At 47.0% G+C, this 15,598-nt stretch overlaps 1 protein-coding gene across 1 annotated transcript in view; it reads left to right on the forward strand.

Moving 5' to 3' along the window:
• Nucleotides 1-15,598, forward strand: part of SLC8A3 (solute carrier family 8 member A3) — a 101,193-nt gene that overhangs the window by 69,997 nt on the left and 15,598 nt on the right. The window contains 1 exon segment of the mRNA XM_085224936.1: nucleotides 11,242-11,348. Coding sequence (XP_085081062.1) covers nucleotides 11,242-11,348 — 107 coding nt within the window.

Below are 15,598 nucleotides of genomic sequence, written 5' to 3' on the forward strand. Positions count from 1 at the left end.
CCGGCTCCAGTTCCTTTTGTTCATATATAATAATTCTATCTGCAGCATGCAGAGCAGGCTCATTGCAGGCTGGCAGCTGAACAATGTTGTTTGCAGCTCATTAATTTCATACAGATTGCTGCCTTGCTGCTCTGTTGAATGTAGAGCAACTCAAATGGCTGGGCTGAGCGCTGCCCCGCTGGGTTGAAAGCATTGTGTGCATGGGGAGGGAGGGGAAAAAGGGCCATACAAGTCTCGTGTCCACAGGTTTCCCTGTAGCAGCAGCAGCTTGTGCAGGGATGGAAGGGAGGAGACATTCTCTTCCCAAGTTCCAGAGCGCATGAAGATACGCAGTCCCAGGCCGGTCTCTTCCCGGCCTGGGACTGCTTACCTTCATGATGTTTTCTCCAGTGTCATCTTTGAGGAGGAGCTGTGCTTGTTAACACATAGGTTTTGTCAGCTATACATCACACCTGATATTCATTTGTCTTTACGATCTGTAAATCCAGTCAGTGTTTGCTTTGCTCCTCACTTTTTGATGTGCTTTGAGCACTGAAAGCTGGAGATGTCATTAGGTGCTGGTAATCTACAAGGTGTGAGAGCTGAGATATGCCAGCTCCCATGTGAGGAACTGGGGGTCTATTCTGACCTTTATTGGAAAGCAAAATTTCATTGTAAATGCAGTACGTGTAGGTCAGGGAGTCTTGGAAACATTCATTCCCATGGAGAGGAGTTCTTGTCCTCCTGTGCTGGGAATAGTAGTGTGTGCTTTTGGAGGGACATGGGAATCTGCTTACAGCCGCACATTTGGTCTGTGCTGCAACTGTTGCCAGCAAGGGGCGTGTGGATGTGTCATGGGGGGAGACCAAAGGCTGTGATGCCTGTCAGCACTGGCCACCTTTTCTGCTGCTACAGCTGGCCACCTGTGGAGGTGGGATCAGCAAGCTCAGATCTTCATAGTCACCAGCCTCCCTTGGTCTGCTGAGTGGCTTGTCCCAGAGTGGGTGTTCCCACTCTGCCAGGGAGCTTTGAGCAGCTCCGTGCCCAGCTGGGGCTTCCTGTCTACCTCCTCAGTTGGAGGCAGAGACAAAGCCATCCCAACTATGCCAGTAGCTGGCCAAGACCATCAGCGGCCTTTGAGGGGATCACAGTGGCCATCTCCTTTTTCTTCCTTCCTTTTCCTTTGAAATTTATGCATACATGACAGCTGGAACCCGAGTCCTTGGCATCGTCTCCTTTGAGTCAGGGCATGCTGGGGCTGACCCACTGCTGCCAGCCCAGCCATCAGAAATAGATGCTGTGACATTTTCACATGGCTCTGCTCTCTGTTCTTCAGCTCCTGAGCAGGTCATGTTACATGGTGGTGTTCCTTCATCAGTGCTTTATAAATCAGTTTTCCTGCCTCTCATTCCCACCTGAGCCCCTGGTACAGAATCAATATGAGCTTGTACTGCAGTATGGGAGTAGTAGGGCTCAAGTGGAGCTCGCAGAGGACTGGCTTTGGATCTTAGGCAGCAGTAGCTAGCGAGTGTGCTGGGATGGCACATGGCATTACAAGTTTGTTTTGGGCACCCCATAGCTGAAAGTTTTTGCATATCTGTTGGTAGTTCAAAGAATTGAATTTTGAAGGGAGATTAAAGAAGTTCTTCAGAGCTCAGCTGGGCAGCAGCCAGCAGTGGGTGGCACACAGCCCTCGGAGCTGTGCCCAGATAGGAGGACATGGCTGGTTATCCTAAGGAGGTGCAGAGTGGGTTTCCTGGGGATGCCTGCAGGGTCTCTTCAAACCTGCCACAGCAGCGTGGAGCAATGTAGGGCAATGCCAGGAGACACTATCAGCTAGCAAGTTTCAGTGACTTTTGCTCTTCAGGGAATTTCAAGCCTCCCCATGCTGATGGTATGTTTGAATCTGGCACCTCTCATTCCAACTTCCTCTCCCCCTTCATCCCCACCTTCCCATCCTTGCCAGCATCTCCATGGCAACCCTGTTGCTGAGGAATAGAGAAAGTGTCTAAATATAGCTTCCAAATCTCCATGCCTTCAGCTGAAAGACTAAAACCAGGGGGGCTGCTCGAAGCCCTGGACTGTTGATATATCAGACAGTAAAGGGCATCTTGGAGGCGGGAAAGCACTTTGGTGGGACAGGGTCCTTCCAGCTGAATTGTTCGTGACAAACTTGAGGTACTTTGAAATGACCAACCTGCCTTCTGCTGCCCAATGCGCCTCTGCTCCTGCACAACATTGGGTTTTGGAGTTGTTCTAAAGAGCAGACATCAGAATCTTGGTACTTCATTTGGCCATCAGCACCCATGAGGTGTTTGACATCACAGTCTTTTGTTGCAATGTATCAGAAGAGCTGGAAGCAGAGAAATTCACAATCATCTGATAAGGAGTGAATTGTCTCCCTTCCTTGTTTCTCCACCATCTAATTTTTTCTAAAATTCTCCACAGGTTTGTGTCTGAGGTTTTGTTCTTTGTAAAATTCCTTTCTAAGAGAAAAAGGGCACAGCATCATCTCAGAAAAGCTGCTCAAGCAGTCCAAGTTAATGGGGGAAGAGACACTTATGCCCAGGGCCCTGGCACTGCTCTGCAACCACAGCAGGCTGATGCCCACCAGAACAGTCTGGTTCCATGGACTGCCGAGCTGCATTACTGCTTGTGTAAGACAAGTGCTTATTGTACAGACCGCAGCACGTAGCTCCATAGGCTGCTGAGGCTGTCTGCTCTCTGCTGCTCTGAAGCACCAAGTCTCAGGGTCAGCAGGAAGAAGCTGTCCTGCAGCTGGCCAGGTGAGGCCTGAGTGTGTGCACAGCACTTCAGTAGGCAGCGCCAGCAATCTGGAAGGGGATGCACAAAGCAGCCCAGAGTGTGTTTGGTTTTGTGTTTGTGCTTTGTTGGGTGGGTTTTTTGTTTTGTTTTTAAATTTAGTTTTTTTTAAGGGAATTTAAAAACTATATAGCTGAGCCTTCAAAATGCTAAGTATAAAAGTAGCTTTATTAAACCAAATAAAGAGGAAAAAAAATCTGTGGAGTTGGGCTATTATGTTTGTATAACCAAATTTAACTCAGCTGATCAGCAGCGTGGATCAGCTGTGAGTAGGGGAGTTTAACAAACCATGCTACCATGTTCTTCCCATTTTTGCAGTAATTCTTAAAAACAAATTGTGGCATGCTTCCTTGAGGAACTCCTCTGTACTGGAGAATTTTATCATGCTTGTACAAAGTGAAATGTAGAACACTTTGGAAATCTGCTTATCTGGCAGAGCTGGCTGCGCTAAGAAGGCTCCCAGGGCATTTTGCTGTGCCTGCCCAGCATGCCTTCTGCTCTTCCAAGGCTTCAGAGCTGAGCTTGAGATGTCTGCCATTTAATAGCTCCAGCGCTGATTCTTGTGGCTGACACAAGTAGATGTGCATATCTGTTGAGTTGTCCTAAATACCATACCAGGCACTTAAGGATTTGTTTGCAAGGAATGACTGTGCTTAATGGGCTCACCTGCCTGTGACTTAGCAGCTCTGATTTCTTATTGCTTGCATAGTTGTTTGCACCCATGCAAAGTAGCTGTGAAACAGTCACGTGGATTTGACTGCGCTTTCTATCTCTTTGCATGGAGCAAGTCCAGAGGAGGGCCACGAAGATGATCAGAGGGCTGGAGCACCTCTCCTATGAAGAAAGGTTGAGGGACTTGGCTTGTTTAGCTTGAACAAGAGAAGGATCTGATGAGGTATCATCATGGCCTTCCAGTACTTGAGGGGAGCTTACAAGCAGAAAGGGAGCTGACTTTATGCAGTCTGATTGTTATAGGACAAGGGGGAATGGCTTTAAACTGAGAGAGGGGTGATTTAGGTTAGAGGTTAGGAAAAAATTCTTTACTCAGAGTGCGGTATGGTGCTGGCATAGCTGCTCAGAATGCCTGGAGGCATTCAAGGGCAGGTTGGATAGAGCCTTGGGCTGCCTGAGTGGTGGGTAGCAGCCTTGCTCATGGCAGGGAGTTGGAACTAGATGATCTTTAAGGTTCTCTCCAACATAAGCCATTCTGTGGTTGCATGGCAATGGAAAGTGAAGGCTGTGCTGCAGTGGCGGAAAATGAATGCAGACTGAGAGGTGAAACTGACCACAATGTGTCCACCAGCTTTTCCATTCAGGATGCAGGAATGATAACAGATATCTTGTACTTCTCTTTGACTTTATTTTACCGGGTACTGCTATACATCTTTCTCTGGTAGCACTTTGGACTTTTTGAGTGCAAGTAAAGATTTTAAAAAAGAGGCTTTAGTCTTGGCTATGTCCCTTTAATTATCATGTGTCAGCTACTAAAGCATTTCCAATAGTCCTAATTGAAACATGAGCCAATTTACTAATTAGCCAAGACTACAGGGGGAATACACAAAGGGAAATCACTTTTTTGTGTCAATATTTCCTCTTTTATCCCTCTTCAAGACATGGTGCAATGTCAACGAACTCTACACCACAGCAGCCAGACAGATGGGGCTCCTGGACAGTGTCCAGCACAGTCCCACTGGGACAGACAAGGAAAGGTACACACAGTTTGAGCTGAGCAGCCTGATCTCCATCTCAGGCTATGGCCACTTCTTGCATAGCATTTTCTTCACTTTCCTCCTCTCTGTGATTTGCCTTGGCATAAGATGGTGTTCCTGGCCTTGGTCCTTGCAGAAGTGGTCATGTACTGCTCATGTGAGGAGCATCCTGTCTAGGGCAGAGGAGCAGCAAGCTGTAGGTTGCCTGCACAGGTCCCAGCTCTAAGCTGTGGGGAAGCTTCTCAGCAGCTTCTATGCCTCCTCCTTTCTCTATCCTTGTGAAAGGAAGGACAGCAAAGACATTGGTACTGTATAAGGAGCAATCCCTGAAGTCTCTTCCTTCCTCTCTCAAGGAAGTTTGCGCCTTGTGAGTCAGGGTAGACATTAGGAGGGAGGCTACAGGGATGAAATATGGTGAAAGAATGTACAGAATATTGCCTGTATCATGAAGCTTTCAGAAACCAGCTGAACTACCACTGGCCTGTCAGGAATGGCTTGGTGGGCTTGGCTCTGCCTGAAGGCAGTGATGATAGCAGTTGCTTCCAGTTCTATTTTCTGGGACTTTTTTCTCTAATGGCACAGAGGGACTCATGAGGGAGAGCCCTAGAGAAAGACACAGCTCCTCTCAAATGAGAACCAAGGCAGAATATGTTCACATTGATGCATACCACTTCTACCACTGCTCAGAGCTCTCTTGCTTCCTTTGTTCACCCTCCCTTAGCTTGCATTACTGTAACATCTTCCAAGTGAAGAACTCCAATGTTCTGCAAATTGCAACTGTCCACTATCAAATCTTTATGAGAAATAAGGATCACAGCCACTGCCTGGATATGGAAACTGAAGCACAGATATATCAAGTGACTTGGATAGCCTCAGGATTGCCTGGAGAAATAATAGGTCATATAATGATTAGCACTGCAGAGAACCCTGTTGTAATGATAACTAGTTGTCATCGGTTATCCCACAGGCTAACTTGAAGACAAAACAAAAAAATGCCATTTTAGAGGACTTTTATCTATGATGCTTTACAGCAGACTGGTCTGGTTGTGAAACACTCCGAGCTGTTCCCTGTGTGCTTGCTGCACATGGTGGGACAACTCCTGTATAGCTGCTTTTCCAAGGTCCTCATGAATGACACAGCCGGTTCCTGGAAATTGGCCCGCAGTGGCTCATCTCCAGCTTCTGCACTAGCACCAATTCTTCTGTAACTCTTACATCAGCAACTTGTACATCAACGATCTGCCTGAAACTCTATCCTGACAGTTCATCTATCCTGTGGACATCTGCTTAGATAATTGGTACCAAGGTCGACTCTGACCTTAAAGGCAACTTCATTTCTGACCTGGCTGCTAGAGGAAACTGAGACCACCCCTAGTGGCTGCAGCTGTGTGCTTCTAAACTTGTTCCCCTCTCCATAATCATTCTGGGAGCCAAAACGTCTCCTTTCATGGGTATAAGCTGAAGACCAAAGTGCATCCTGTCTGTCTTGGTCTTAACACTGGATAGTTGCCTAAATTACCATGATTTCCAATTGACGCTAAGATCACTTGTTTTCTTTGTGACCTTGAATTGAACCTGCTTTGGGATTGAACGCTATTCCCTCTCAAAAACCTCCTGTCTTATGTATGTGACAGCGTAATTCTTTGCTTCAAAATGGTTCAGCTTGTCCCAGCTGGATTACTCAATGTGCAGCTCTGTGACCATGTGCATCATATCAGGGTTTCTCTTGCTGTCTTCTTCACCTTGTCTGCCAGCACTGTGTCACATTGCTCTGTTAAATATGTGCCTCCCAATGAGCTGGGCAAAGACAACTCCCCACTATACCTAGCCTTATTTAATCCTCTCTTGTTTGCCTCACATTCTGACATCTTACCTAATCAGCATTTCTTCTTCAGAACTTCTCAATGAGATCTTCTGGCAGAGAGAATAGGTCCTACCCATAGTTTTGGGTTGAAAATGCATCCTGGTGCCAGCAGGTGCTGAGCTCTGGACAAGTCAGATAGTAGTGCTGAAACTTTGAAACTCATGCTGCAGGTACCTGCACCCACAGCAAATCAGGTGAGAGTCTGGGTGTATCACAGTGCATTCAGGATGTCATGGCTTGACCCAAGATGTGTGTTCCAATGATTCACGTTAATGAGTTACTAAAGGTCTCCTGGTACTTCTCACTGCCCTAGGGATGTTTACCTTGCTGTCCTGGCTGCTTTCCATCCTGGCTAACAGCATCCCACCAGGGACTGTAAATTCTGCCCTTGCACAACCCTGCCTGTTTCAATGGTATACTCTATGTGACATTTCCTGACTTACGCCGTTTTTAGAGCTGAGCCTTATTTCACATTCCAAAGTCATGCAGACACATCCTCTTAACCTCCTCTGCAATAATTCCTGCAAATGAGAATCTCCACACAGAGAGATACTCAATATTTTCTAGCACATTAATCAAATAACCATCCAGTTGTTGCCTTATGTGTTAGAAGTGGACGTGTTGTCAAATAAAATGATTTTATAGATTATCCTCTGTACTTCCCAGACGGGGAATTTAGCAACATCATGCGCTCAAAGTCCTTTAGGAGAAGATCGATGTCTATTCATTTCATCTTCTGTTGCTTACTCAGGGAAATCTCCCCAGGAGGGGAGCTTTCCCGTCTCTAACTTTTGAAAATGGTGATTGTTTTTAAATGCATATTTAAAGAAGAGCCTGGACTGGCACCATGGGGGCTCTTGGTGGCAGGAGAGCATGGTTCAGTGCTCTTGGAGATGGTACCTGCCAGGCCCTGTCTGACCCATAGCCAGACATGCAGAAGGATGCTACCTATGCTTGTCCAAACTTAAAGAATTGTTCAGTCTGCTGAAAGCACCACTGAGGACTGAGTGAGAGTGCTTTCACATATTTAGCCATCTGGGGGCTGGGATTGAGCTATGCTGTGGTTTGGTGCTGGTACTGGAGCTTTGGGGTTTGTAGAATGATTTCTTGCTGCTAGTTCCTGGAGGCATTTAATGAAGGCAGTTGACTGCTAGGACAGGCTTTTGGATGTTGTTCTGTTGTTATCTGCTTTAGAGCTGTCTGAGGTGTGCCTGGGCCATGATGGAGCTGTCAGAAAGGGGAAAGATAGCAAATATCCTCCTTTCCCATTGCAGAGCCATCAGAGTGGGGTGCAAAAGTTGCAAAGCTGAGCAAGATGTGGTCTCATCAGACCTCATCAGGGAGAGGAACTGGAATACTCTCAGTAGCTAGAGTTGTCACAGAGCCTGGGAATCCTTAACTGCCCTCCATCAGTGGTGACATTTCTGCAGTGACAGTCACTGGCCCAGTGATCTGCTGAGAAAAGGGCACTTCCCCACAAGGAAGCAAGCGTGGCCCAGCTCCTTGCAGGCTGCAGAGTGCAACGTGGCTCAGGAACAGGCAGTGCCTGTACCATCCACTCACATGTGGTATCAGGGTTTCAAGCCATAGAAGCGTCCCTATCACACAGCCCACACCCCTGGGCTCCTGTGCTGGGTCCTGGAGTTTTCAGCGCCATAGTCTTGCTGGGCAGGTCAGATGTACTGCTACCCTGGGGCACCTTCTCCTGTGGGCCTGAGGTTGGCTGAGGGCTGCAGTGTTTTCCCTGTGTTCGTGTTTGGCTCCTTCACCTTCATTTTAGGGAAATGAGTGAGATGAAGCTGATGGAGGTAACCGTAGCCAGATGGAGTGTGTGGACAGGAAACATACAAGTGCTCTGCCACCGAGCTTGAACACATGGTATGTCCCCAGCTCTTGGACAGACAAGCTGATGGCCCTTGAATTGGTTGCCAAATTCAGACACCATTTTTTGAAAAACCATGAATGCAGAGATGATCCAGTTTGCCACTGAGCAGATGTAGGAGTTCAGAGGATTAGTGCTTATGTAGAGGTCTTACTAGATATTGTGAGGAGTTTCTGCCTTTGAGTTGGACACTACAAAGGCTTGAGTGTCTGTTTCTCTTCAACAGAAGAGAAAATCTGAATATTTTTCTTTTTCCTTTGACCTTCCCTAATACAGCTGAGGTACAGCTGTACCTAATACAGCTGAGGTATCCTAGCAAAAGTATAGATTGTTTGGTTTTATTTTCTTATTTCTTTTTCTTCCTGAACTTTCCCTTGTGACAAGCTCACTTTCAACCATGTCTGAGTGATGCTATCATTGCTCAAACCTCAGTCATTTCCATGAGAACCAACCATCAGCAGGCAGGGGATGCTGTCATAAATGAGATTTTTTCTTGTACAGAAAAAATTTCTCGTCCTCTGAACAGCCCTTACTTTGGATCATGGTTGAACTTCACTGCTTTGCAGGTGGAAAAGGACTGGGAGAGGGACTGGACTTTGAAAGATACAGTGCTTATGTCCTGAGTTAATTATGCCTGTGGCATGCAAGGGAGGTAAAGCTGTTTGTGCAGTCAGACTGAACATGAGTTGGTGTTCTTTTGCTCCTGTGGGATGGAGAGCTAGGGCAAGGCAGGCTGGGAAGAGGGCAGCAGGTACTGACTGGGAATTGGCAGCAAGCAGGCATCAGTATGTATGAACCCAAAGGAAGGAGGGAAAAAAAGAAGAGAGTGAGTTAGAGGTAGTGGCCCTTTACTTGATTTTATTTTTGAGTAATTATGTGTGCTCCTAGCTTTCTGTGTCCCTGCAAAGCAAGGAAGCTCAAGGAGACAGCCATATGACAAGCGGAATTCTTGTAGGAAGAGGTTGCCTGGCTGTCATAGGAAAACATGCAATGTCCAAACCCCAGGAGACTTTTTTTTTGCAGAGTCAGCATTTTACTGTGCATCCTTTCTATGGTCCTGTGTTTTCTTTCTCATTTTGGCTTTTAATAAAAAACAAATAGGCAAAAAACATTTTAACAGACCACTATAAGGAATTCTCATCACTGTAGGACTACTTAGCATACCATATAGAACTCCCTGGTTAACAAAGTGGGCACACAATGAGTCATTATTCCTTAAATCCACAGCTTTGTGTGTGCGTTGTGCAGGCAGGTGGATTGTGGGAAGTCAGGCTTTCCACACACAGCACAACCGTAGAGATATTTGCCATGCACACTTTCTCATTAAATGAGCATTTCTCCTCTCCTCTGCTATGTGCACATACTAGTGATGGAAACAGGGCAGTCACCTCATTTAAAAAAAAAAAAAGAAAAAAGAAAGGTAAAAGAAAGTTACTGTGTGAAACTCAAATTGTGTATATGCTTAATAAGCATTACATAAACCTTTAGAATGACTTTAATTCTGGAGACAAGTTTTGTTGTAGTTACTGAGTAATATGGGGCTCTTGGAGTGGAAAGCAGCAAGCAATAATAATTATGAATGGGATTTTAAGAAGCAACCCTTATTCAGTAAGTGTTGGCTGCTTTTGAAAATCCCACCTTCTGTTTTGTAGCATGAGAGCAAGAAAGAGATCAGAGCTATGAATCAGATGTATATTTAATTCAGCAAATTGAAAAAGCTTTGCAAAGTACCAGGGGCCCAGACAACATCTGGTTCAAAGGCGATGTTCCATCAACCTCTCCAAAGAAAACACAATGAAATCATTGTGATGAAGTCTTAGCCAAGCACCAATATTTACAACAGAGACCTCTCATTTAAAATCCTATATCCTTCGGGCTGGACTAGAGGGTTTGAAGGGGTCTAGAGAAGGGAAAGGAGGCTTGCTGGCATTACTGCAGCATATTGGTAGAGCAAGCACTGGCAAAAATAAATCTGATTTAGCTTAGAAGAATTAGAGGTGAAATTCTTTTTTTGCATATTCATACACTGATGGATATAGCAGGGGTTGTTCGAACTCTTCTATCCCATATGCCATCATCTGAAAGACATCTCAAAACAAGAGCCAAGCACAGGGAGTAAAAGTTCCCATCAGAGCACAGAAGCTGTTGTGATGTAGATGAGTCAAACAGGAGAGAGACTGGATAACTTTGTGGTTGTTAGTGTTAGCAGTAGGAATGCAAGCTTCAGCAATAGAAGGCAACCGACCTGCCCATTTTCCACTGTGAAATGGTGATTTTCAGGGGGATGCTGGCAGAAGTGTGGGTTGCAGCATCCCCAGGATTCAGGATTGGATCGCTTAGTCTCTGAAGCACTATGGGGCCAAAGACAACACTTGTGTTTAATACCTCTGCTTAAGGGAGCAAGGCTGTAGGGCCACAGTCCTTTTCATAATCAGGCACAGAGAATAGTACTTTCTGTCTTATCTGTGAGCACGTGAGCAGAAGCAGCAGCTCAGCTTGGGGGAACTGAGGCACGCTGTCATTTGAAGCCTGGGGCTATCTCTCCACGTTCTTCAGTTGCCAGTACTGCTGTTCTCATCCTTGCCATCCACAGCCAAGACAGTTATGCACAAAAGGCAGCAGGAGCCAAGCTAGTGGTGTGCGTGTGCTTCGGTATGTGTATGTGCAGCTGCAGTGGTGTGGGTGAAGTGTGCTCCTCTCCTGCATGGTGCAGCCCAGCCTTGGCTCCTGAGTCAGAGCTGTTTGGGTCTCTCTTCATTCTGCACAGCATGCCCTGCCCTTGGGCCTGCTTGTTAAACAGAAATTGGTCAGTGTTGCTGGCAGCAGTGGGCTTTAGCCCTCTGCAGAGCCACATTGAGCTCGTTCCAGTGGGTGAGAAAACTTTGACTCTCTAATGTTTCTGTTCAGCTCCCAACCTTACTCCACTTTGCTCCTCTGTTCCCTTCTTCCCTTTATGATGCTTACTATTATTTTTCCATCCACAGCAAAACAATTCACATCAAAGTAATTGATGATGAGGAGTATGAAAAAAACAAGAGTTTCTTCATTGAGCTGATGAGCCCCCGCATGGTGGATATGAGTTTACAGAAAGGTGTAGTACTGGCCCTCCAGACTAACGTTAACGTTCTTCTTTCTTCTTCTCTCTTCTCCTTCCTCCACTTTTCCTCCTCTTCCTCTGACTTCTCTTTGTTTCCAACTGCTCTGTCCTAAACACTGCTGTGCACGCACTGTGTCACATGGTACCCATGGAGTGGGGGAAATGGGGACAGTAGGGGAGCCTGGGGCAGACATCGTGGGAGAGAAAGAAAGAAGAATGGTCCTCGGTGGGAATATTTTTCAATGAATGTTTCCACTGATGAGAAGGGCCAAGGCAAATTCTGTAGTTCTGGGGGAAGATGCTCACTAGAATCATTGAGTGTATCCGGAGCTCATCACCCGGCCCTGCTCCAAGAGCTGTGTCCCTTAGTCACAGAAGAAGCTGGGGGAGGAGGCAGGCAGCATTAGGGAGGAGAACCAATGAGATGTGCTGCTTTAAAACTGGGGATTAGAAACACTAGCCTGCTGCAGCTAGCAGTGCTGTAGATTTACTCCACAGGAGAACATGGCTGTGAGTATGCGGCTCTCTTTTTTTCTCAAGCTCTGAGCCCACAGTTGCTTTGTTAATTGTGAGAGTAGCAGAAACAATCAATCTTCCAGCTAAAATGCAATTGGTACCCCAGAGTGGCTCCTGTTGATATCCAGACAGTTGATACCCTTTCCAATTACCATGTGACACCGAAAAGTGTGCTGCAGAAGTCACCTCCCACTAACCATCAGCAAGGTCCGACCCCACCTTTCCCCTCCCTCCTCACCTCCCCGCCAGCCCTGTCTCCCCCTAACACCCTCCTGCTCCCCAAGGAGCTGCAACCGATGCGCAAGAGGCCGGCCAAGGCGCGCTGCCCTGCGGGAAGGGGCCGCACGCCAGGAGCCTGCACTGCTGCTGCTGCCGCGTCACCTGCGGCCCACCGACCCACTGTACACAGTTGTCTCTCTTGTTGTCCCTACAGGAAGACCGTAAGGGTTAAGATAGTAGATGAGGAGGAATACGAAAGGCAGGAGAATTTCTTCATTGCCCTTGGTGAGCCGAAATGGATGGAACGAGGAATATCAGGTGTGAGATCCTTTATGAAAAAAAACCCAAAACAAATAGAATCAAGTCTCCAAACCCCAAATCCAGAAAATATAACATCTCTCTCCTCCTTCTCCCCCTTCCTTTTCTCCTCCTCATGTGGATGGATGGACTTTGACTCTCTGCCCTTCCGTATCCTCGCCCTCTCACCCTGTCCCGGCGTCACCTCTCCTTTTAGCGCCCAGCTTACTTCTGATCCTCCTTTTGTGCAATGCTTGAGCCTCAGAGACTGTACTATTTTGACAGGATTTCTTTGTCTTGGTCTGTTTTTGTTCTGAGCACACCTCTGCTGTTCTCCCCTCTCCTGCTCCTTTGCCAGGACCTTGGGGAATGTGAGAGACAAGGGACGGGCATAGTGCATGGCTGCCTCTTCGGCTCGTCCCGTACACCCCCCTGTCCTTCCCTCTGTTGTTGCCTGCCACTGGCATTGCCTTGGTGCTCTTGGGTCCCTATGAGACGTGGTGAAAAGCCCACAGAAGAGGGAAGGTATGAGGTATCCTGTTCTGTGTTTATTTTGCAAAATGGTTCTCCGTGTCTTTCATCTGAAAAGCACCTTAATGTGTCTCAGACAACCCCGGCCTGTTATGCACAGAGTGTGGAGCTCTGTTAATGTCCAACGTGAGCATTGGTACAGTGAGACCTGGGATCTCCTAGCAGATCAGGCTTGTAGTTGGTATAAACTCAGAGTTTCTGTCATGCCTTGCCTGCATGTATCTTTGTCCTTGTATATGTTTGACTTCTTTCTCATTGAACAAGTCTTGCCATTGGCGTCACCAGCTTTGGGGTGGCCTGGGAGAGCAGATCTTTAAATAGAGAAGCACTTTAAAGTGCTTCTGTAAAGGAATCCTAATTCACCTTGTGGAGTCTGAAATGAAATAAAACCAGATGTGCATGCCTGTGGGCTTATTTCTGGTCCCTTGTACTGCTGCTGGTGATAGAAACATCTGGCAATTTCCCATGCATCACACAGCTTTCCCTTGTTGAAACATTTCCATCTTTCTTATAAATACAGGAACTATCCCCTAGTCAGTCTGAGCTCTCCTGCGTGGTTCTCCAGGACATTTAGGATACACACGACTTGCATTAGCATGACAATGGCATATAGCGTCTGTGGATTTGTAAAATATAAACCCCCAAACCATTAGTAGTTTAGTGCCATTATACCATCCCATGCCTCCTCTGGGTAGCGATGGGCTTGAGGTTTCTCTGCATGCTGAGCTCAGCCCTTTTAGGTTTCACCAAAGTCCAGCTTTAGTGAGCATTCACTCTTAATCAGAAGCAGTGATAAGCTTGCCACATCCCATGGGGAAATATTCACTGCCCTCCAGTGTAAAGATGTGGGCATGGCTTCTGCCTAGAAGTTGCCTGGCTTCACCTTGTAGTCACTAGTTATTTTCCTGCTTTTCTCCATCAGATTTAAGAAGTATGTAGTCTGCTGCATCTTCTGGGTAGGTGCTCACTGTATCTATATTACACTTAAATTTTTTCTTGGAAGGTTAAGGAGATTCAGTCTTTGAATCTAGGACTGCAAAAATGTTTTCTTGAGCCCGAGAAGACCTCCAGGGTCTTCTCTCCACACATGCCCCTTCCTGTCTGTGGGGCTCACACCTCCGTGTCACTGGGTACAGGAGGGAAAACACTGCTTCTGACTCCCTCCTGCACATGCAGGAGCATCTCAATGAAGTTTCTGCTCAGTTGTTTGCCCTCTGTGAAAGCTGGATCCTTTTCTAAAACAGTGAGATACAGATTCTAGGTAGGGTAGGGCTGGCTTTTATTAAATCCTATGTTTGTGTTTCCCACCTAGGCTACCATTCTCATGGTTAGCAGCACAGTGATGCTAGTTTGCTCTGCTGCGCATGTCTCATTTACACTAGCATCGGTGATAGTCAGTGGGATTGCCAGATCTGTCACAGGCAGAGAGAACTGTCAGACTACTTGTTCTTCACCACACAGACTGCACAAGGCAGCCACTTCCACCTGAGGTGAGGATGCAGCCTCAGCTGGACTATGCCTGTCAGAAGGAAGTGCTGGACCATGAAGAGGAGGAGGCATGGAGCCCTGGCTGGCCTCATAGAGAAAAGTCAGAGCAAGAGCTGTGTGTTTGTAAAATCTAGGAGACAGATTAAAACACATCTGTAAATATTCCTGGCACAAGGTGGCACAGTCGCTACACTGATTCTAGGGCACTTGGAGGGATTCTGTGCTCTGTAGAGCTGCACAGCACAGCCTCTCTGGTGAGCTTACTTGGAGCCTGAGATGATGAAATGAGGAGCACAGCAGCACTGGGAGGGACAGCCAGCCACTGTCATCACCAGCAGTGTCATGGACGGCTCCCAGTGGAGAAGGCAGCCCAGATCATGGACTCTTAGCACTCATGAAGTCATGTGTCCATATTGCTGTACTGCATCACACATGCTTCTACCTTGAAGGATGCCCAAAGCAAGGCCACGGCAGCCACTTCTGTGCAAAGAGGCCTGTACAAAGCTGGAAGGATGCAACTAGAGGCTGGGAAAAAGGTCTCCACACACTGCCATGTAGCTGGGACTTGGATTCAATGCAGTGATGATGGGACCCACAAAGCAAGGGCAAAGTGCGGCTCCTGGCTCTCCTGGGAAGTTCAGGCTGGTTGCTTTTGATGAAGTCTGTCTGGGTTTTGGCTACTCACACTTCTTTCTACCACTGCAAAAAATGTGGCTTTCTTGACTGTGTGGCCTCATTTTGTTATTACTCCTCACTTGGCTCTGTCACACTGTGCCTGCGCCTAGAGTGCTGTAGGAACATTTCATGTTTTCAGACTACCCTTCATGGTGTCTTCAAAACATTTCTTCTGGCCCCCTTGGGAGCAGGATTGTGTTACATGGCTCGGCTGGCTGCCAGCCATGCTGGGAAGTGGCCTGCTGCCCAGCTGTGCAGATGCAGCTTCTCCATCCCTGTAGTGCCTGCAGTAGGGCTGTGTCATGTGAGTACCACACCTGCTCTGAGCCTGCAGACATGCTGCTGCTAAACTGTGCCGTAAGAGTTGCTGACCGCATACTCTATTCTGTTCTCTTCTTTCTATATAAATGTTGTGTGTGCAGTACCAAACCCTGTCTGGCAGCCCATTTCTTCTTTTTCATCAGTTGTTTTCTGCAGCTACAATTTCTCAAAGACTTTCTGGTCATCCAAGCAAATTA

The sequence above is a fragment of the Meleagris gallopavo genome, chromosome 5, assembly GCF_905368555.1.
Source record: "Meleagris gallopavo chromosome 5, MGAL_WU_HG_1.1, whole genome shotgun sequence".
In the NCBI taxonomy this organism is placed as follows: domain Eukaryota; kingdom Metazoa; phylum Chordata; class Aves; order Galliformes; family Phasianidae; genus Meleagris; species Meleagris gallopavo.